The sequence below is a fragment of the Anomaloglossus baeobatrachus genome, chromosome 1 (assembly GCF_048569485.1).
Source record: "Anomaloglossus baeobatrachus isolate aAnoBae1 chromosome 1, aAnoBae1.hap1, whole genome shotgun sequence".
NCBI classification, from domain to species: domain Eukaryota; kingdom Metazoa; phylum Chordata; class Amphibia; order Anura; family Aromobatidae; genus Anomaloglossus; species Anomaloglossus baeobatrachus.
The window spans coordinates 255803577-255825093 of record NC_134353.1 but is presented as its reverse complement, the minus strand read 5'-3'; the positions used below and the strand labels follow the sequence as shown (position 1 = coordinate 255825093).

The window sequence follows — 21517 nt, the reverse complement described above, 5'->3', positions numbered from 1 at the left end:
CTTATCTCTGCTCCCTGACTAATCCATCTCTCTTCTCACTACTTCTCTGTTTCTACCCCCTACAAACCCCTTCATTCTCTCCCAATTCCCCAATGAATCCAATTAAAACTGCTAACATTAACTAATCTATGAATCAGTATTTAACAGTTCTTTCAATTTTACTTCTGTCGGGATTTGTCCAGCGTCAAATAGGTTGTGTGGATCAGTGTTCCCCAACTCCAGTCCTCAAGGCCCACCAACAGTGAAAGTTTTCAGAATTTCCATAGTATTTCACAGGTGATAAGTTAATCATCTGCATTGGAGATGATTCCAACACCTGTTCAATACTAAGGAAATCCTGAAAACATGGACTGTTGGTGGACCTTGAGGATTGGAGTTGGGAAATACTAGTGTAGAGGTATAATAGAGTTTTGTAGCACAGTAGGTAAGTTCTCATTTTATGTAAGTATGATGGAGAGAAAGAGGTCTCTGACCTGTAATAAGGCAGAAGAATTTGGTGCACATGCTTTCTTTATGTGGGACAATGACCAAATTTTGAATGTGGCTATAGTAAATGGATTTGTAATGTAGCAACAGTGAGGCCTTTCAGGAAGGGAGAATATAAACTGATCATTTTTGAAATGTCCGTGATTAGAGGCTGAAAATGTTGTTTGTTTAAGTCTTTAAAGCTGGCACCTAAAAAGTGACACCTAAAAAGGTGACACCTAAAAAGTGACACTTAAAAATACTGACACCTAAAAAGTGCAAAATAGAGGAAGACCAATCAAGGAGAGGGTTAGCAGCTAATTGGGACTTTGTAATGTTGAGTACTTGAGACTTGCTCATGTTTGTCATGAAGCTAGATAAATCTCCAAAGTTTCCGATATTGCTGGCAGAGCTTCAGAGGGGTTAGATATAAGCAGAAGCAAATTGTCTGCATATGCTGCAGCGTTCTGCTCTTTTTCCCCACATCTCACCCCTCTAGCCTCTCATCTGTTCTCAATCTTTGAAATAACGTTTACATCGTGAGAATGAAGTAGAGGACAGAGAGGACATCCTTGTCGGGTACCATTGTTGATATTTTAAGGAAGGAGAGCGGTGATCATTTACTAGGACACACGCTGATGTGTTGCTATACATAGAAAACACAGATGAGATTTATTGTTCTGGAATTCATTTCTATTATTTTTATCCATCATTATGCGCAATAAATTAAATATTTCATGTCTTTATGCCATGTGCATTCCAGACTTTTAATATTTCTACTACACTGATTTGTATTTTTCTTTAATGTGACTAGACTAATTGTAGGAAGCCATCATCTAACCTACAATATCAATTCTAATCACAACTTTAATTTCACAGTAGTTTAAGCAATTTTCCCAGTAAATGTTGGGTTCTATTGTAGCCTAAATAAATGTTTAAGCAATTTTCCCAGTAAATGTTGGGTTCTACTGTGCCTCATTATAAGCATTAGCATATATAATGTTTTACTGTGTTTCAATGACACCATGCAAAATAAGTCAATGTTGTTTTTACTTCTGGTCATGATTAGAACTATGCGTGTGTGCATTGGAATCTCTCCAGTGGATGTAAATTAATGTTCAAGGACCCAGGTTTATATACAAAGTTCAATAGAAAAGGTTCAAGCATCCGTAAATTTAAAATCTTTTGGAGACCACCCTTGCAATTAAATTTCTTGCTTAAAATAACACATATAAATATATCTGGCCTGTTATAGACAAAGCCTCTCTATGATGGAGTGCGACTAGAAGGTGCGTCCAAAAGGCCGTGTCCATGGCAAACTGTGGTGACCGTACCACAGAGATCGCTCACAGTATGACATCTGACTACACAAAGGCACTGTCTATAAGCAGCAGGAGTGCCGAGATCATGGCACCATTTTCTTCTTCACTTGATCCAGTATGTTTGAATAGTATTTCATCTTGGTTAGCAGCATTTTCGCATCTTCGAGATCACCTTTCTCAAAAGCGCGTCTAACATTTTCAGTCAATGACTGGCATTTATCTTGTACAAAAGCCCCAATTTCCTCAATTTCTGCCTCGTTTTTTAGGTCATTAAGTTTCTCATTGATTTCTAAAATGTCAAACAGAAATGGTGCATCCACGCCTCCTTCTGTACCTTCTGAAATTGTGATGCCATGAAGACTTAACAGATATATACCCCTGCTCAGTGGTGATAACAAGGTGTTGTAGGCTTTGTTAACCAGTGACGACTGCTTTTCAGATATATCCCGTTCACGCTGTGACTTCTGACTGAAGTAATCTGGGTGCAGTAATCGCTGGAGAATTCGGTATTTCCTCTGCAGCTCCTGGACTCCAGGGCCTCCTGGACCATGCGCTCGATGTCTTCCTTGCTGAGACGACCTTTGTCGTTGGTAATGGTGATCTTGTTCTCCTTGCCGGTGCTCTTGTCCACCGCAGACACGTTCAGGATACCATTGGCATCAATGTCGAATGTGACCTCAATCTGAGGAACGCCACGAGGAGCTGGAGGAATGCCGGTCAACTCGAACTTGCCCAGAAGGTTGTTGTCCTTTGTCATGGCCCTTTCACCTTCATAGACCTGGATCAGGACACCAGGCTGGTTGTCGGAGTAGGTGGTGAAGGTCTGAGTCTGCTTGGTGGGAATGGTGGTGTTACGCTTGATCAGGACAGTCATGACGCCGCCAGCAGTCTCAATACCCAGAGACAGAGGGGTGACATCGAGCAGAAGGAGGTCCTGCACGTTCTCTGATTTATCTCCAGACAAGATGGCCGCCTGCACAGCTGCACCATAGGCCACGGCCTCGTCTGGGTTGATGCTCTTGTTCAGCTCCTTCCCGTTAAAGAAGTCCTGCAGCAGCTTCTGGATCTTGGGGATACGTGTGGAGCCGCCGACCAGCACAATGTCGTGGATCTGGGACTTGTCGAGTTTGGCATCGCGGAGAGCCTTCTCTACTGGGTCCAGGGTTCCTCTGAAGAGATCGGCGTTCAGCTCTTCGAAGCGAGCTCTGGTGATTGAGGTGTAGAAGTCGATGCCCTCGTACAGGGAGTCGATCTCGATGCTTGCCTGTGTGCTGGAGGACAGGGTGCGCTTTGCACGCTCGCAGGCAGTGCGGAGACGGCGAACAGCTCTTTTGTTGTCAATGATGTCCTTCTTGTGCTTCCTCTTGAATTCGGCCACAAAGTGATTGACCATTCTGTTATCGAAATCTTCGCCGCCCAAATGAGTGTCGCCAGCGGTTGACTTCACTTCAAAGATACCGTCTTCAATGGTCAGGATGGACACATCGAAAGTGCCGCCACCCAGATCAAAGATCAGCACGTTCCTTTCTGCACCAACCTTTTTGTCCAATCCATAGGCGATGGCGGCAGCGGTCGGCTCGTTAATGATACGCAGGACATTGAGGCCAGAAATTGTGCCGGCATCCTTTGTCGCCTGACGCTGGGAATCATTGAAGTAGGCGGGGACGGTGATCACAGCATTGGTCACAGTCTTGCCGAGGTAAGCTTCTGCAATCTCCTTCATCTTTGTCAACACCATGGAGGAGATTTCTTCTGGGTAGAAGGACTTGCACTCTCCTTTGTACTCCACTTGGACCTTGGGTCTGCCGCTGTCACTTATTACATTGAACGGCCAGTGCTTCATGTCAGACTGCACAACGGAGTCTTCAAACCTGCGGCCGATCAGTCGCTTGGCATCAAAAACTGTGTTGGTGGGGTTCATGGCGACTTGATTCTTGGCAGCATCACCGATCAGCCTCTCTGTGTCGGTGAAGGCCACGTAGCTGGGAGTGGTCCTATTGCCCTGGTCATTGGCAATAATTTCCACCTTGCCATGCTGGAAGACGCCCACGCAGGAGTAGGTGGTGCCAAGATCGATGCCGACTGCTGGTCCCTTAGACATGGTTTCTGCACTGCGGTTATCCTTTGCCGGTTTCTGCTGAGCTGCTCGCCGTCTCCGAGCTGCGTGCTGGTGAAATGAGCCAAACTGCTAGAAATAGCCTGCAATGTTATTTTCTCCAAAAAGCCCTTCTGTACTCGCTCACTGTAACTCTGCTCATGTTCAGTCAAATCATTCAAGTCCTATTAGGTGTCTTTGCTTATAAAATGGTCTTAAAGGGAGCCTGTCACCAGATTTGTCTCCTGTAACCTGCGACCACCACCACTGAGCCCTAATATACAGCATTCTAGAATACTGTATAGAAGAGCGAGCCCAGGATGGTCTGTAGAACAAATACCTTATATTATACTCGCCTGGTGTGGTCGGGTCCAATGGGCGTTGCTGGACTCAGTTTGACACTACCTAGCTTCTTACGATCATCATCCTCCATCCCTGCTTTGTGTGGATGACGTGTCCTGAGTCATCCACATTGAGGCCTCCTTTGCACTGCTACACACGCACACTTCTCTCTGCCCTGCCAAGAGCAAAGCAAAAAGTACTGTAATGCGCAGGCTTGGGGAAAGGTCAAAGAATGTCCACCCATGTGCACTGCAATACTTTGCTCTGTCGTTGGCAGTGCGCGTGTGCAGGAGCGCATTGGAGGCCTCGATGTGGATGATGTGGGACGGGTCATCTACATGGAACAGGAAAGGAGGATGGCGATGGATGGAAGATAGGAGGCGACTGACCAAGACCAGCCATGCACATTGGACTCGACCACTCTGCAGGGGAGTATAATAAAAGCTTTTTTTTACATTATACAGAGTGGCCTGGGCTCTTATACACAGTGTGCAAGAATGCTGTGTATGATAGCTTACTGGTGGTGGCCGCAGCTTATATGGGACAAATTTGGTGACAAGTTCCATTTTAATAACAGAACTTATAACCATATGCTAAATCTTCGCCTAAAATTACCTGACTTTTCTGATCATGTAATGAATATGGTAGCTGACTGATATAAAGGGGTGCATTGGCAGCGATAATTCATTGAGCAGTGAGGAGCGCTGACGACGTTGTGTCTCCATATCCCTGCCCGGTCACGTGCACGATCGAGCTGATGGATAACTTTCTTCCGGCTGGGAGGGACATGCCACTGTAGGTCAGTGGGTCGAAGAGAAGCCGCTGGGACCAGCCATCTGGACTAGTGATCCGAAACGCGTTGTCCCAGCCGGCCTTTCCAAAGTAGGTTCTCTTAAACACTGCAGTGTTTCAGAGTGAAACAGCTGAAGTAACAGCCAGTGACTGAGTCACGCTCTGTGATATCAGCATGATCAGCTGTCAGATTCACTGTAAGTGGACGCACGTAACAGATTCATATGACATACTTCACGTATTCTCCATTAACAATAAAAGGAGAAGAGAAGTTGGTAAACGTAAGATTTAATGTATAAGCTAACATAAAAGTGAGATGGTGAAGCAGGACGGGAGGGGTATGTAAACATCCAGGACATGGTGCAAGCTTCTTCTCAAGGGGGCGCAAACATCTGAAATTAACGGTAAATTGAGCGATTGTGGAAAATAAATTCTTGTAATCTTAACAAGTGGAGAGGGAACTGCTGATTATATAATAGATACTGAAGTCAATTGACCAGGTTATAAAAATATGTTATGTAGACTATATGCTGGACTGAGAACTCCGGATCAGTTCATGTGTGGCATCACAATTTTATTGCTTGCATACCAGCCTATGTGCATTGACCTGTGTATTTGCAGGAAGGACAGACTAGTTGTTGTCAAAGGCCGAGGCCACACGGGGATTTGTGCGAGTGCTCACATGACACTAGTCACACACTCGCAGCACAGCGGGAGCCGAGTATCATGCGAGTGTCATGCGACTGATCAGATAGTGCGATCAGACCACAGTTGCGGAGGGGGAAGCCGGGGCAGAGGAGGAGGAGGGAGGGATTTATCTCCTCTGATACGAGAATTGCACTTTTCTCGCATTACACCGATGTAATGCGAGAGCAGTGCGATGTTTCTCTCGTCCCATAGACTTCAATAGGTGTAAGTGAAACAGGATCATATTGCACCTGCAGCATGCTGCAACTGTTTTCTCGGTCCGAGTAGGGCTGAGAAAATAATCGCTCATGGGAGCAGCCCCATAGAGCAATATTGGTCCGAGTGGAATGCGATTTTTTTCTTTTCGCACTCCACTCGCACCGTTTTTCTCGCCGTGTGTCCTAGGCCAAACTGTGACTTTTCAGCTTTTGTGAAATTGCAACTCCTGTGCTCCTATCCAGGAGGGTCGGGATGTTGTATTTTCACAACAGCTGGAATAACCTCACAATAGGCTGCATCTGTAGTCATAGATATCCAGTAATGTGTATTAGCAGGCTCAGGGCACAGTTCATAGTTGTGGACCACCATTTGCTTTTGTAACTGTTTTTAATAGTTTGAAATGTGTCTTGCGAGGACCAGATTGTCACCAGCCATGTGGGAAGCCGGCTTAATGGTGAATAACAATAATATTGAATAATGACTTAATATTAAATTAATTCTAACTATGTTGACCTAAAAAAAAAAATTAACGTTTGAAACTCTACTGATAGGATTTAAAGAAGAGAGCCCTTCAAGTAAAATGAGTTAACCAGGATTATGATATTCATGACATCTCCTTAGAATTGGTCAATATATTAGCAGAGGTCTGTCACTTAACCAGCTGGAACAATACAGCTCTGTATACTGTGTAGTAGTGGTTCTGCGTCTGGAGCTCAACTATTATTGATATATTTTGGACGTGAGCTGTAGAACAAAAACTACACAGTGTACAGAAATGTGCTGCTCCGTTTTCCTACATTGTGTACCTCTAGACATACAGGACCTTTTAACAGCTTATTGGTGGTCATGCCAGGTGTCAGACCACAACCAATCTGATATTGATGACCTAACCATAGAGTAGGTCGATAGCATAGTCTTGGACAACCACCTCCAAGTATTTATAGTTCTACTCCACAAACAGATGACTGATTATTGCTGCTCTTGAAGGCCACAATATGTTTTAGCATTACAACAAATAAATTGGATATCAAAGCAGGTTAAAAAGATACTTTAACCTAAAGAGGTTTTGTAACAATCAATAATTTGAAGTCACAAAATGACAATCACCAGTTTTATCTACCATCACCATCACTAGCTCTTCTTGCCAATGTTTGGTTACTTGGCTGTTTTGATGATGTTCTGTGTTGATGCGTGAACATTGAAGTCAGTTCTTTACTCTCATCAGTTTCTTTCCACAATCTGTTTAAAAGGCTGGAGGGGAAAAAAGCACAATAGGGTCTTACCCAAAAACAGAATGAAAATAAATAAGGGAATATATTCACCTTATGAAGTTGTGTATCACACAACTAGATATAAAGCCTGTAACCAGCTGCTGCACAGTCCACTTGCTAGGAAAACCCAAAAGCTGCTCAGGAACACTGTAAAATGTGGATCTACCACTGCACTGCTGGAGATATGACATACGCCCAGGAGAGTATAATGCAAGGTGGTTAAATTCAATGCGTTTCGAAGTGTACCCCACTTCTTCATCAGGAAATCCACCAGAATGACCATGGAAGATGTAAAGTAGATGTGTATTTTACATAATTTTTGAAACATACATTTTTTGGGGGTAGGAAGTTGGAAAGGATAAAAGTTTATCAGCAATTTATCAGTTTTCTAACAACATTTAAAAAACCTATATTTTTAAAGACCACATCACATTTGAAATGACTTTAAGGGACCGATATGACAGAAAATATCCAAAAGTGACACAATTTTTAAAACTGCACCTCTTAAGGTACTCAAAATCACATTACATAGTTACTTAGGTTGAAAAAGACCTAGGTCCATCTAGTTCAACTTTCCTCCACCAGTTCTACATTCAAGAAGTTTATTAACCCTTTAGGTGCTTCACAAGAATTAAAGCAATATAGGTGCAAAAAAATAAAAGTTTACTTTTTCCACACTAAAATGGTGCTGTAGCCCCAAATTGTGCATTTACAAAAGAGTAACAGGAGAAAATAGGCAATACAATTTGTTGTGTAACTTCTCTTGAGTATATCAATACCCTATATGTGGTGGAAAACTACAGTGTAGCTGGATTTGATACTGCCTAAACAGTAGAAACCTCCAACAAGTGACCCCATTTTGGAAACTAGACCGCTTTAGGAATTTAACTAGATATATTATAAGCGCCTTGAACCCTCAGGTGCTTCACAAAATTTTATAACGTTGAGCCATAAAAATAAAAAATAAAACCCGGGCACACTCAATCAAGAAAAGAGGATAAATGTCTTTTGATTTGCTTTTATTTCATGCAAAGTTATGAAAAAAAGATCATATGCCGTGACGTTTCGGCCAAACATAGGCCTTTAACAAACAAATGATCTGGACAACAAAAGAAGAAACACACTGTAAGTACAGTACAAAGTATAATGAATTTGTTACATACATGTAAATACATTCTTTACTATGCATGAAAAGAAGAATAAGGTTGTCATACATGTTAAGGAGAAAAACAAAAATATGTAAACGACTCTGAAGTAGTAGTAACCGCTTGTTTGATTCATATGTCACGAGATGTAACCTAATAAGATGTACATACCTAGTGGCGTATGCAGGAAGTAAGGGTGATGAACAACAGGTTCATAGGTTGAGAATTGAGAAACAGGGTATATACCTGAGGCAAAGGACAATAGTGTCAAATGAGTTACCCTAGTATAGATAATTAAAACAGTGATTAGCAAGAGGAGCTGAACCAGAGTGTAAACAGGTTTATCAGAATAAGTATAGAGCTGAAAGTAAATCTGGAGATAAGAGGGGAAATACCTTTGCTAGTGCTCCAGTCAGGAGCTGTCTCATAACATGGTCAGATGCAATATTGTTAGATCACGACCTATCAGATAGTACAAAGGGTAAGGTGAACACATAATACAGAACTGTGGTCCTAGTTCCTCAACTGAGGTATAGTCCTGACGCTAATAAGGTTGGTATAACCCACCAAAAAGGACACAAGTCGCTGGAGGATATGGAGTAGAACTCCAGGGGATGCATACAATGTGATACATAAATGTGACCTAAAATAGGTATTACAAACATGTAATAATAGCAAGTAGACAGAGAGTATAATATCTGGCACAAACCTTATACTGTGATTTGAACAAAGAAAAGGGTATTGGGACCCTATATATTCCCATACAGGAAAAACACTGGAGGTAAAAGAAAAGACTTGCTTAGATTAGCATTCAGTGAATGAGGGGATGTATCAGGGATTATGCTCCTATAGAGTACCTGGTGAGCTATATGCCAAGGGGTTAGCCTCTAGTTCCTGGGTGGATTACAGTGGTGGTTCCCGTGGGGAGCAGAGGAGTCCGGTGAGTCCAGGTGTAGAGCGTGGTAGCAGACCACGTGGAGTCCTGTGTGACCGCTGTGTCCGGCCGCCGCCATTTAAAGCCCCAGTGGGAGGGCTGAGTGTGGGGAGGAAAGCAGGAAGTCCTGCTTGTGAACCGCTTCGCCGCCCGTGGAACGCACGCCAGAGCATGCGCAGAGGAGTCGCATCAGAGGTAACCCCCGCGCATGCGTGGCTCGCGATCCACAGACGGCGCTGGGAGGTGAGGGAAGTGCATCCCTATGTGTGGCGGGCGCGTGCGCGGACCGGCTGCAATAGCGATCATGACCGCGCACGCACGTGCCCACACACAGAGTATGTGATAAAGCAGGGATTCTTCCATAGACGCAATCGGTGAGGACATTCTGTGGGAGGGATTACTGTGCCTTTTTCCTTTGTTTTCCCTAGGCACAGTAATCCCTCCCACAGAATGTCCTCACCGATTGCGTCTATGGGAGAATCCCTGCTTCATCACATACTCTGTGTGTGGGCACGTGGGTGCGCGGTCACGATCGCTACTGCGGCCGGTCCGCGCACGCGCCCGCCACACATAGGGATGCACTTCCCTCACCTCCCAGCGTCGTCTGTGGATCGCGAGCCGCGCATGCGCGGGGGATACCTCTGATGCGACTCCTCTGCGCATGCGCTGGCGTGCGTTCCACGGGCGGCGAAGCGGTTCACAAGCAGGACTTCCTGCTTTCCTCCCCACACTCAGCCCTCCCACTGGGGCTTTAAATGGCGGCGGCCGGACACAGCGGTCACACAGGACTCCACGTGGTCTGCTACCACGCTCTACACCCGGACTCACTGGACTCCTCTGCGCCCCACGGGAACCACTGTAATCCACCCAGGAACTAGAGGCTAACCCCTTGGCATATAGCTCACCAGGTACTCTATAGGAGCATAATCCCTGATACATCCCCTCATTCACTGCATGCTAATCTAAGCAAGTCTTTTCTTTTACCTCCAGTGTTTTTCCTGTATGGGAATATATAGGGTCCCAATACCCTTTTCTTTGTTCAAATCACAGTATAAGGTTTGTGCCAGATATTATACCCTCTGTCTACTTGCTATTATTACATGTTTGTAATACCTATTTTAGGTCACATTTATGTATCACATTGTATGCATCCCCTGGAGTTCTACTCCATATCCTCCAGCGACCTGTGTCCTTTTTGGTGGGTTATACCAACCTTATTAGCGTCAGGACTATACCTCAGTTGAGGAACTAGGACCACAGTTCTGTATTATGTGTTCACCTTACCCTTTGTACCATCTGATAGGTCGTGATCTAACAATATTGCATCTGACCATGTTATGAGACAGCTCCTGACTGGAGCACTAGCAAAGGTATTTCCCCTCTTATCTCCAGATTTACTTTCAGCTCTATACTTATTCTGATAAACCTGTTTACACTCTGGTTCAGCTCCTCTTGCTAATCACTGTTTTAATTATCTATACTAGGGTAACTCATTTGACACTATTGTCCTTTGCCTCAGGTATATACCCTGTTTCTCAATTCTCAACCTATGAACCTGTTGTTCATCACCCTTACTTCCTGCATACGCCACTAGGTATGTACATCTTATTAGGTTACACCTCGTGACATATGAATCAAACAAGCGGTTACTACTACTTCAGAGTCGTTTACATATTTTTGTTTTTCTCCTTAACATGTATGACAACCTTATTCTTCTTTTCATGCATAGTAAAGAATGTATTTACATGTATGTAACAAATTCATTATACTTTGTACTGTACTTACAGTGTGTTTCTTCTTTTGTTGTCCAGATCATTTGTTTGATAAAGGCCTATGTTTGGCCGAAACGTCACGGCATATGATCTTTTTTTCATAACTTTGCATGAAATAAAAGCAAATCAAAAGCCATTTATCCTCTTTTCTTGATTGAGTGTGCACGGGTTTATCTTCTGAATTTGACTCTATTTTTCCCGGAGGCACCCGGATTTATACTGTTGAGCCAGATTCTACCGTACACAAATAAAAATAAAAAATAACATTTTTCCTCAAAAATGTGGCTTTAGCTCCAAACTTTTTATTTTCACAAGAGTAGCAGGAAAAAATGCACCATAAATTTGTTATGCAATTTCTGCGGAGTATGCTGATGTCCCTTATGTGGTGGAAAAGTACTGTTTGGGCACACGACAGGGCTTGGAAGGGAAAGAGCACCATTTGCCTTTTCGAATGCCAAATTGGCTGGAATTGAAAGCGGACTCTATGTCGACGTCCATAAACAGTGTAAACCTCTACAAGTGACCCCCATTTTGGAAGCTAAACCCCTCAAGGAATTTATCTAGATGTGTTGTGAACACCTTGAACCCACATGTGCTTCACAGAATTGTATAGCGTTGAGCCATGAAATTAAAAAAACAATTTTTCCCACAAAAATGTTGCCTTAGCCCCAATTTGTTTTACTTTCACAAGGATAAAGGAAGAAAATGTATTATATTGTTTCTTGTGCAATTCATTTGGAGTACAATAATACCTCATTTCTGGGGGAAAGCTTCTGTTTGGGTGCTGTAATGATGTGGGGCCCCGAGTGTATGGGGGCCACACGTCAGGTATCGGGATTAACGCACACCGGAACAATTTGTCTCTTTAACAGACCCTATGGTTTATTAACAGCTCAAATAAACCATGCTAGGTCCCAAAACAGAAAGATGCCTTGCCTTGGCTTTATCCTCAAAGTCCAGCACATAACATAAAGTCCACACGCTCTTGGACTTCCTCACACGTGTCACTGACCCTTGTCAGTACTTGGCTTTATCCTTAAAGTCCAAACACGTGTCACTGACCCTTGTCAGTACTTGGCTTTATCCTTATAGTCCAATCCGGGTTACCTTCCTCTGAAGGCGGCTAGTGTCCTTACCAAGTTCCCCTGGCTCCAGCAAGGCTTTGCACATGGACCTAAAAGCCCCTTTCCTTCAGGAGAAGGTCTCTTGAACAGAGCAAAACACCCTGCTTCTGCTCTCCCCGTCTCCAGTATACACACTGGAAGTCTAGAGCCAGTCTCTATCTAGACTGCCCTAGACACACTCCACCTAGGTTCAGAGACAGGATTGCTTTAACCCCTGGAGCCACACCCACAGGTGGTAAGGAGTGTGTAATCAGCATCACACACCCTTCCATGGCTCTGCATGTAATGCAATCCTATGGAACCACAGGTCTCAGCCAACTTCACATTGCAGAGCACCCATGCTTCTGCAAAACATACCGGCCCTTTGTAATACAGCCGGTTGAAACGTCACAGTGCATTGCAAGACTTGGAAGATAAGGAGCACTATTCGAACACAGATTTAGCAGCAACAGTCTACTGAATGTGCCATTTTGCATTTGAAGGGGCGCTATGGTGCCAAAATAGCAAAAACTACCCACATGTGACCCCATTATGGAAAGTACACTTCTTGTGGAATTGGTCTAAAGGTGTAGTAACTATTAAGAATGCACAGGGGATTCACAGAATTGTGCAACATTGGGGTGCAGAAATTAATAGTTAAATTGTTTCCACTTAATAATTTTAACCCCAAGTTTTTCATTTTCAAATGGGCTATTGGAGGAAATAGACCACATAATGTATTACACAATTTTTTCTTAATTCGCTAATATGCTATATGTGGTTAGAAATTACTTTTCAGGCACAGTGCAATGCTCAGAATGGAAAGAGTCTTATATTGAAATGCAGATTTTGTTTGAATGGTAATGTCACTTTGGCAGAGCAGAGTCTGTAAGGCTTCAGAACATCACAACCCTCTATATGTGACCAAATTTTACAAAATGCACGCACCCCTAAGTGAATGCATCTAGCTATGGATGGTTTCCAGAAGAAGACATGCAGTCGAAGTTGAAGAGTAAAAACCGCAAAAAAGCCATGGTAGTGCCCAATACATTATAGTGCCCAATAGATTGTGCCCTGCTTGTGTTTCTCGAACCACAAACTGGTAAAATCAATGAGATCTTCTCACTATGTTAATGTCAAATATGTGGATGCTAACTGTAGTTTAGGCACATTGTGGGGATTTGGATTTAGGAGTACAGATTTTGCTAGATTACTTTTAGTGGGACCCATGTTGCTTTTCCAGAGCCTTTATGCTGTCAATAACTTGGACACCCTCTCTATATATATTTGTTTTCAGGTGCTGTACCCAAGTAGGGACTTGTTTTTTTGTGGGTTATATTGAAATTTTTATTGGCTGCAATTTTGGGTACAGAACATTTTGGATCAGTTCACATATATCAAGTGCTGTAGACTGAGCACTTACATCACAGTTTCCATCTAAACATCAGACACGTGATTCAGATGACGTCACACTTGATTCCTTTTGGTTTCTTAAGCCCGCTATACACGCTTCAATATATCTCACAATCCGTCGTTGGGGTCAAGTTGTAAGTGACGCACATCCGGCATCGTTTGTGAGGTGTCTGCGTGTGACATCTACGTGCGATCAGGATTGAACGCAAAACCGTTGATCGCAAACACATCGTATCTTTGTCTAGAATTGAGCGTTTTGTTGCACGAACCTAGTCAATTGTAACGTGTGACATCCCTCATACGATTTTGGTGTCTAATCCTATGTGCGCAGCTTAAAAAAGGTCCGCTTCAGAGCGCAGCTGAAAAGCTGCGTTCTGAAGCGCCTCACAATGTCTGTTATTCAGTAATCTCTGTCAGTCGGTCACTATCTCTGTCCCTCACTCTCTGTCCATGTCAGTCTATCCCTCTCCCCCCCCTCTCTCATACTCACTGATCCCCGATCCCCGGCGCGGCGCTGCACAGCATTCACACTGCTCCGGCGGCTTTTACTATTTTGAAAAAGCCGGCCGCCCATTAAACAATCTCGTATTCCCTGCTTTCCCCGCCCACCGGCGCCTATGATTGGTTACAGTGAGACACGCCCCCACGCTGAGTGACAGGTGTCACACTGCACCCAATCACAGCAGCCGGTGGGCGTGTCTATACTGTGCAGTGAAATAAATAATTAAATAATTAAAAAAAACGGTGTGCGGTCCCCCCTAATTTTAAAACCATCCAGATAAAGCCATACGTCTGAAGGCTGGTATTCTCAGGATGGGGAGCTCCATGTTATGGGGAGCCCCCAAGCCTAACAATATCAGCCAACAGCCGCCCAGAATTGCCACATACATTAGATGCGACAGTTCTGGGACTGTACCCGGCTCTTCCCGATTTGCCCTGGTGCGTTGGCAAATCGGGGTAATAAGGAGTTATTGGCAGCCCATAGCTGCCAATAAGTCCTAGATTAATCATGTCAGGCGTCTATGAGATACCTTCCATGATTAATCTGTAAGTTACAGTAAATAAACACACACACACGAAAAAATCCTTTATTAGAAATAAAAAACACAAACATATACCCTGGTTAACCACTTTAATCAGGCCAAAAAAGCCCTCCATGTCCGGCGTAATCCAGGATGGTCCAGCGTCGCTTCCAGCGCTGCTGCATGGAGGTGACCGGAGCTGCAGCAGACACAGCCACTCCTGTCACCTCCACACAGCAACTGAAGACAGCCGCTCGATCAGTTGAGCTGTCACTGAGGTTACCCGCGGCCACCGCTGGATCCAGTGGTGGCCGCGGGTAACCTCAGTGACAGCTCAGCTGATCGCGCGGCTGTCTTCAGTTGCTGTGTGGAGGTGACAGGAGTGGCTGTGTCTGCTGCAGCTCCGGTCACCTCCATGCAGCACCGCTGGAAGCGACGCTGGACCATCCTGGATTACATCAGTGATTTTTCACTGACCGTCTCTCCGTGCGGTGTACAGGGGTGTCCGTTTTTTTCTGGCATCACTGATGTCCCACGGACCACACTATGGTGTGATCCATGAAACACGTACCAGAAAAACACAGACATTGAAAATATAAAGCATTTTCAACTCACCCGGCTCCAGCGATGCTCTGTGCAGCCTCTGCTGTCTGCAGCTTCCTGGCTGGCTCATTATGGCATGTATATTCATTTATGCAGCCAGAGCTGACCCGGAAGCAGCTGCAGAGGTGACACAGCGGCGGCCGTATGCTGCAGAACTGGAGACTTCAGCACCACGGACAGCAGGAGCAGGGACAGGTGAGTATATGTCCATATGTGATCACGGAGTACGTATCACGGATTGCACATGGACAACCCATATGTGCCATGAATCATGGCACACGGAGGGACATATGCATTTTTAAAACGTTAGTGAAAAACATCTGTGTTTTTCACTGACGTGTGAAACAGGTGTGAAGCCCCATTACCTTCAGGTCGCCTCAGGGTCTTCAGGGACTTCATGTGCTGGGATTCTTCTGATAACAGGCAGGCCAGGTTAACTTCAATGGGAATCGTGACGCCACTCTCAGCAATTGAGGTCAGGGGGTGACCGCCACTGCAGTTTAGGGAGCGCCTGGGGCTGATGGTAGATGCAGTCAGTTGTTGTGGCCTCCCGAGAGGGAGGCTGGCCCCAGGGCCCAGTGTAAGTGTGTAGCACACCCAAACAGCAATGTCTTTCAGGGTTTTTACTCACTTTTCTGATGGTAACGTCAGACAACCCAGGCGATGCTATGATGACCCAGGTGGAACCAGGTATCTCTCCTGCTGATGTAGGGGTGACTGCTGACTCGCCTTTCTAGCCCTTCTTGTTTGGGGTGACTCCTACTTGTAGTACTGCGGGGATCACCCAGGCAAATCGCAACTGCTGTTCTCCCCTTTCTGGCCCGTTTGCTGGCAGCATGGGCCAAGGTTAAGATGGCTCCAAGCTCAATCCTCCTTATGGGCCCCCTCATTGCTGCTGATGCTGTGGACTCCAGTACCCTCACCAGCAGGTGTAGCAGGCCAAGTAAATGGGCTCCTGCTCTAGGGACCTGTTAACCTGTGCGGGTTTGGTCTACTGGTAGTCCCCTTACTCAGCCACCTCTTCACTAGGTGGATTTCAGGCAGCACTACTGGGTAGCCACTCTCCCCCGCCAGCAGCCACTACAGGTGCAGGGTCTGACGGTGTCCTGCTCTTCTGCTCTACACCTCAGACACGGCTCCTCCACTCCTACTCCTCTGGCTACCACTGCACACTCCAGTCCCACTACCCACCACTAGCTTGGATGTGAGGGCCACACCCCCTCCCTGAGTCTGCCCAGGGGTCCCCTCTAAGCTGTGTGTGTGTCCTGGTTATTAAGTATCTGTGTTTGTCCACACCCAAATCAGCCTTTGGGATTACCTGTTTTGTACTGACCCAGGCGTGGGTGCAGTACTCAGTGGCGCCTGACCAGGTCAGGGGGGCCACACAGACCTTAAATAGGAAGAGACCAGCTGGAGATGGTAATTAGCAACCCAGCTCTCAGAAGAGTTGCACACTGCTCCAAAAAGGATTAAGTCCTGCATGGCTGGGAGCAGTGAAACTATTCAGCCAGTGCCCAACCGAGCTGAGCACTTAACAGAGCCCAGGCTGCACGTTGGACTCTGCAATGAGAGCAGAGTCTGACGCCGTAGTAGTAATCTGCGTGTGCAGAACCAGACAGCACATGACAGCTGAACAGAGAAGGTTATTAGTACTTCTATGTATAGCAGAAATGATGACTGCCTATGATGCCAAACACAGCCGGCATCCACAGGAAGTTCATCATAACAAACACAGGGTTTATCAGCTGACCCCTGAGTGTCATAACAAACCATTGGGAACATGCGATCATGTCCCGGGTCGTCGATAGGAGTGGGGAATGACGTGCTCCCCACCTGCAGTCCCACTGTGAGAGATTGACAGCGAGACTTAACAGTCCATCCCTGTTAGAAGCACAGATCAGCAGTCATGTGCAGGGAAAAATGCAGGCTCAGCATGCGAACCCATATCAAAACAAGGGACATGACATATGATGTACATATACGTCAAGTCGTGAAGGGGTTAAGGGTATGAGCACACATTTTGTTTTTGAAGCTGTTTTTTTTTTTAAGCAAAAACCACAACTTTGACAGGTAAAGCAGAGTTTAAAACACATGATTCTTTGACACGTTTTTGAGCCTTTTACTTACATATCTTTTCCCATTTATTTCAACGAGTTAAAAAAAATTGCAAAAACACTTAAGAAATTTACATGCTGCACATGTGGAAACGTGGAAAAAACTGCTTTGATGATCTACAAGGAAAAAATAAGCAGCATGAGCTTGAGATTTTATAACTTTCATTCACTTTACTGGTACTGTAACACCAAAACCACACAGAGTGTGAACAAGCCTATGTTGTGTAACAAACGAGCTGAATAGATACACTCAATGATTTCTTATTTTACTGATATCCAAAAGAAAACACCAATATTATGCATAGTAGTCATATGATGACATTCTTGCCTCTGTATATTGTCATTTTCATAGCCCATCTCTACCTAAGGCTTTGGTAATGTAAATGTAATGACTAGGGATGATCGAATACCGCAAATATTTGTCAACGCCCATATTCGCCGAATAGGTCACCACTATTCGACGATTTGCAAATGTTCGAAGCGCAATGTAAGTCTATGGGAAACCCGTATAGCAACTATTCAGGCTTCCCATAGACTAAAGGCCCCGTTACACGCGTCGATTTATCGTTCGATCGCATGTGCATGAGCAATCGCACCCGCCCCCATCATTTGTGTGTCACGGGCAATTTGTTGCCCATGTCGCACAAAGTCAGTCACCCCTGTCACACGTACTTACCTCCCGAACGCTCTCGCTGTGGGAGGCGAACATCCTGTTCCTGAAGGGGGAGGGACGTTTGGCGTCACAGCAACGTCACACAGTGGGCGCCCAATAGAAGCAGAGGGGCGGAGATGAGCGGGACGTAACATCCCGCCCACCTCCTTCCTTCCTCATTGGCAGAGGACGCAGGTAGGCTGTGTTCGTCGTTCCCAATGTGTGTTGCCTCAGGAACGATGAACAACCTGCATCCAGCAATTTGACCGATATTTTGAAAATGAGCGACGTGTCAATGAGCAACGATAGGGTGAAAATTTTTGCTCGTTAACAGTCGCTCGTAGCTATCACACGCTACGATATGTCAAACGATGCCGGATGTGCGTCACCAAATCCGTGACCCCGACGACATATCGCCCAATATATCGTAGTGTGTAACGGGGCATTTACATTGCGCATCGAATATTCGCATAGCGGTGAACTATTTGTCAGATATTCGAGAAGCCGAATATTGCCAAATATTTGTGATATTCGATCATCCCTGGTAATGACCCATCAAACGTGTTAGTAAGTCTAACTTAGGTAATTAGACAAAAGGAAGATCACAAAGATTCAGCTTTTTGCTTTAAACCTTACTGACAGTACATAGTTTTTTTTTGCTTCTTTTTCATAAATCCTGTTTTACATAAGGGGTTAATACTGTTATACAATAATTAATACCAACTTCTTCAGCGCTTTGTTAGTCACTGTGCTATTTAGGTATCAGATTAGTGAGCGCGATTACATAACTAATTGCCTGACTAACTGGTGATGGATATGTTCCATTAGGATTTACTGCTCTATGGTTTTAATTTTTCTCTCGGTCCCCGCAGAGATTATGTTTACTGACTGTAATAGCTGGTGAAAGGCGGCTTGTCCAACATGGCAGCAAGCTATTTATGAGCTAAAGATTGGTGTTCAAAGCTTGCATTCATTATTTGCTTTCGTCTGTAAAAGTGGTTAGGGACCAGTGCTCGGAAGTCTAATACTATATTAAATAATTTTTTAATTCCTGTGGAAACTATTCTTTTAAGCATCAATGAAAGCAGGATATAAATCATATATTTATTAACATTATGTGCTGACTGGTGTTTCTAGTTGGTTTTAAAAGAGTTTACATAAAAGAATGGCTAAGCGTAATTCAAAGCAAGAAATTACATATTAGCTTAGACCAGCTTTTTTTCAAGCTTGGGCTCTTAGGAGAAGCAAATATTTTATGGGTTTTTAGAATGATTTGTAGAATTCTAGAAATAGCTACCACTGAGATGAATGCACACTTTACATTATTGAAAAGCCAGAATTGTTTTCTCATTGAAGTGCCATACATGCACAAGGCCAGTAAACAGGCCCTTAAGAGTGTTATACATGTCTTTTCGAATCAGTTAGAAACTTTCCAGCATTGTGATTTACTGCAAATTTATTCAATGTAAATTAAATTAGCAAATTTGAATTTCAAAAGATCCATTCATCTCCAGTACCATATTATAAAACTGAGATCTACTACCCATAGACAACATCTGATTGATAGATCTGTGAGCAATACAAGGCCAATACCCGAGTGTCAGAAGCTAGGATAAGGCCAAATTGATGAAGATAGATGGATCGTTGACCTGGTGGAACTGTCACAACACAAGTAAGAAGTGGTTGTATTGTAGCATGAGAATACATGAAGTGAGTCTGGCAGACCTTAATGGGTATGGCATGTAGGCAATAAGAGTACAGGCTGCTTTGCAAATCTGCAAACTACACATCACTGGAGAAGGGCCAAGTCCATCTGTAAGGAACAATTCCACAGCTCATTGATCTATTACATCATACATATTTCACCATCACACTCAAAGACTGTAAAAAAAAGTACCGTATTTTTCGGATTATAAGACGCACCTTTCCTCCCAAAAATTTGGGAGGAAAATGAGGGGTGCATCTTAAAATCCGAATGTAGCTTACCGGGTGCTGCCGGCACTGGTCAGTACGACACTGTTGTGTGCATCAGGCGACGCCACTCTGCTCAACTCTGTGCGCGGCTGCTCTGTTCTGCTCGGCTCTGTGCACGGCTGCTTTGGTCTGTTCGGCTCTGTGTGCGGATGCCCTGTTGTGCACGGCTCTGTGTGCGGCTGCTCTGGTCTGCTCGGCTCTGTGCGCGGCTGCTCTGGTCTGCTCGGCTCTGTGCACGGCTGCTTTGGTCTGTTCGGCTCTGTGTGCGGATGCCCTGTTGTGCACGGCTCTGTGTGCGGCTGCTCTGGTCTGCTCGGCTCTGTGCGCGGCTGCTCTGGTCTGCTCGGCTCTGTGCGCGGCTGCTCTGGTCTGCTCGGCTCTGTGCACGGCTGCTTTGGTCTGCTCGGCTCTGTGTGCGGCTGCTCTGTTCTGCTCGGCTCTGTGCGCAGCTGCTCTGGTCTGCACCGGCCCCGCATAGAGGAGAGCGGCGTCACCGGCCCCACATGGAGGAAAGCGGCGTCACTGGCCCCACACAGAGGAGAGACCGCAGTGAGTATCTGGGCCTCCCTCTGTAACATTGCCAGCATCACCGTACTGCAGTACCGGCCCTGCCTTCTGTGACCCCCGCTCCGCTGCTGCCCCTCTCCCTGGTAAGACGCTACCAGATTATAAAACGGACCCCATATTTTTTTTCCACCTTTTTTTTTCCTCCAAATATGGGGTGCTTCTTATAATCCGGTGTATCTTATAAAACGAAAAATACGGTAGTTAGTTTTAGGGCTAAGGGGCAATGTTTCTCCTCGTGGACAGTGCCAAGCCAACATAAGAAGACTTATAGGTCATGCAATGCTCCTCTTGGATATTAAATATGCAAATAGCCACTTGAGAGAGGAAGACGACTCTGACTGTGTCAATCCTAAAAAAATAAATCGACTCTTGCCACATGACTTAGAATCAGAATAAATATGCATATTTAAATTCCCAGAGGAGCATGGCATGGCCTACAAGTCTTATTATACCTGCTTGGCACTATTTACAAGGAGAAACAATCTCTATTATCTCTATTAGACGCCCAGTCATAGAATTTTATGATTACTACATTTAATAGGTGGTATCAGAGTTCAAGTCATTTTACTCTTTTAAAGGGTACAGTATTTGCATATTTAAACTCCCTGAGGCACATTGCATGGCCTATAAGTCACACTACGCTGGCTTGACACTCTCCACAAGGAGAACCATTCCCCCTTTGACACCCAGTAAGAGGCCTCTCACCTAGCCAAATCATATCTCCTACTTTGCACAGGGAAGGGACAAACCCCCAGAAACCAGAGTTGCCAACAAACCAGAAATTTATGAACAGTCCTTCAAATAGGGTACTTTTTTACCTGTCCATAAAGAAAATTTGATTAGTCATTGATTTTAATGAAGCTGAAGAAACTTATTGTAGTGCCTGGTTCCAGCGCAGCATCCCTGCAAATCCCCGCTTCAAGGCTCCAGTGGGGGTGCCCTTCCTCACACCTGCCTCCCTGCTCCATGTGCTCTGTGCTTGTCCCAAGCTCTGCCGTGGCCCCCACCTACTTCCAGGCCACACA

At 44.9% G+C, this 21517-nt stretch overlaps 1 protein-coding gene and 1 pseudogene across 1 annotated transcript; both read right to left on the bottom strand.

The window, feature by feature from the left end:
- Nucleotides 1-1745: 1745 nt before the first annotated feature.
- LOC142296091 (iron-sulfur cluster co-chaperone protein HscB-like) lies at nucleotides 1746-2314 on the bottom strand (the record flags this gene model as incomplete). The annotated part of the gene is made up of 1 exon (XM_075339362.1): nucleotides 1746-2314. A coding segment is annotated over one exon (444 nt), but the record flags the coding sequence as incomplete, so codon positions are not given.
- Nucleotides 2315-2316: 2 nt separating this feature from the next.
- On the bottom strand, nucleotides 2317-3962 carry LOC142296018 (heat shock cognate 71 kDa protein pseudogene; annotated as a pseudogene).
- Between the last annotated feature and the right edge of the window lie 17555 nt (nucleotides 3963-21517).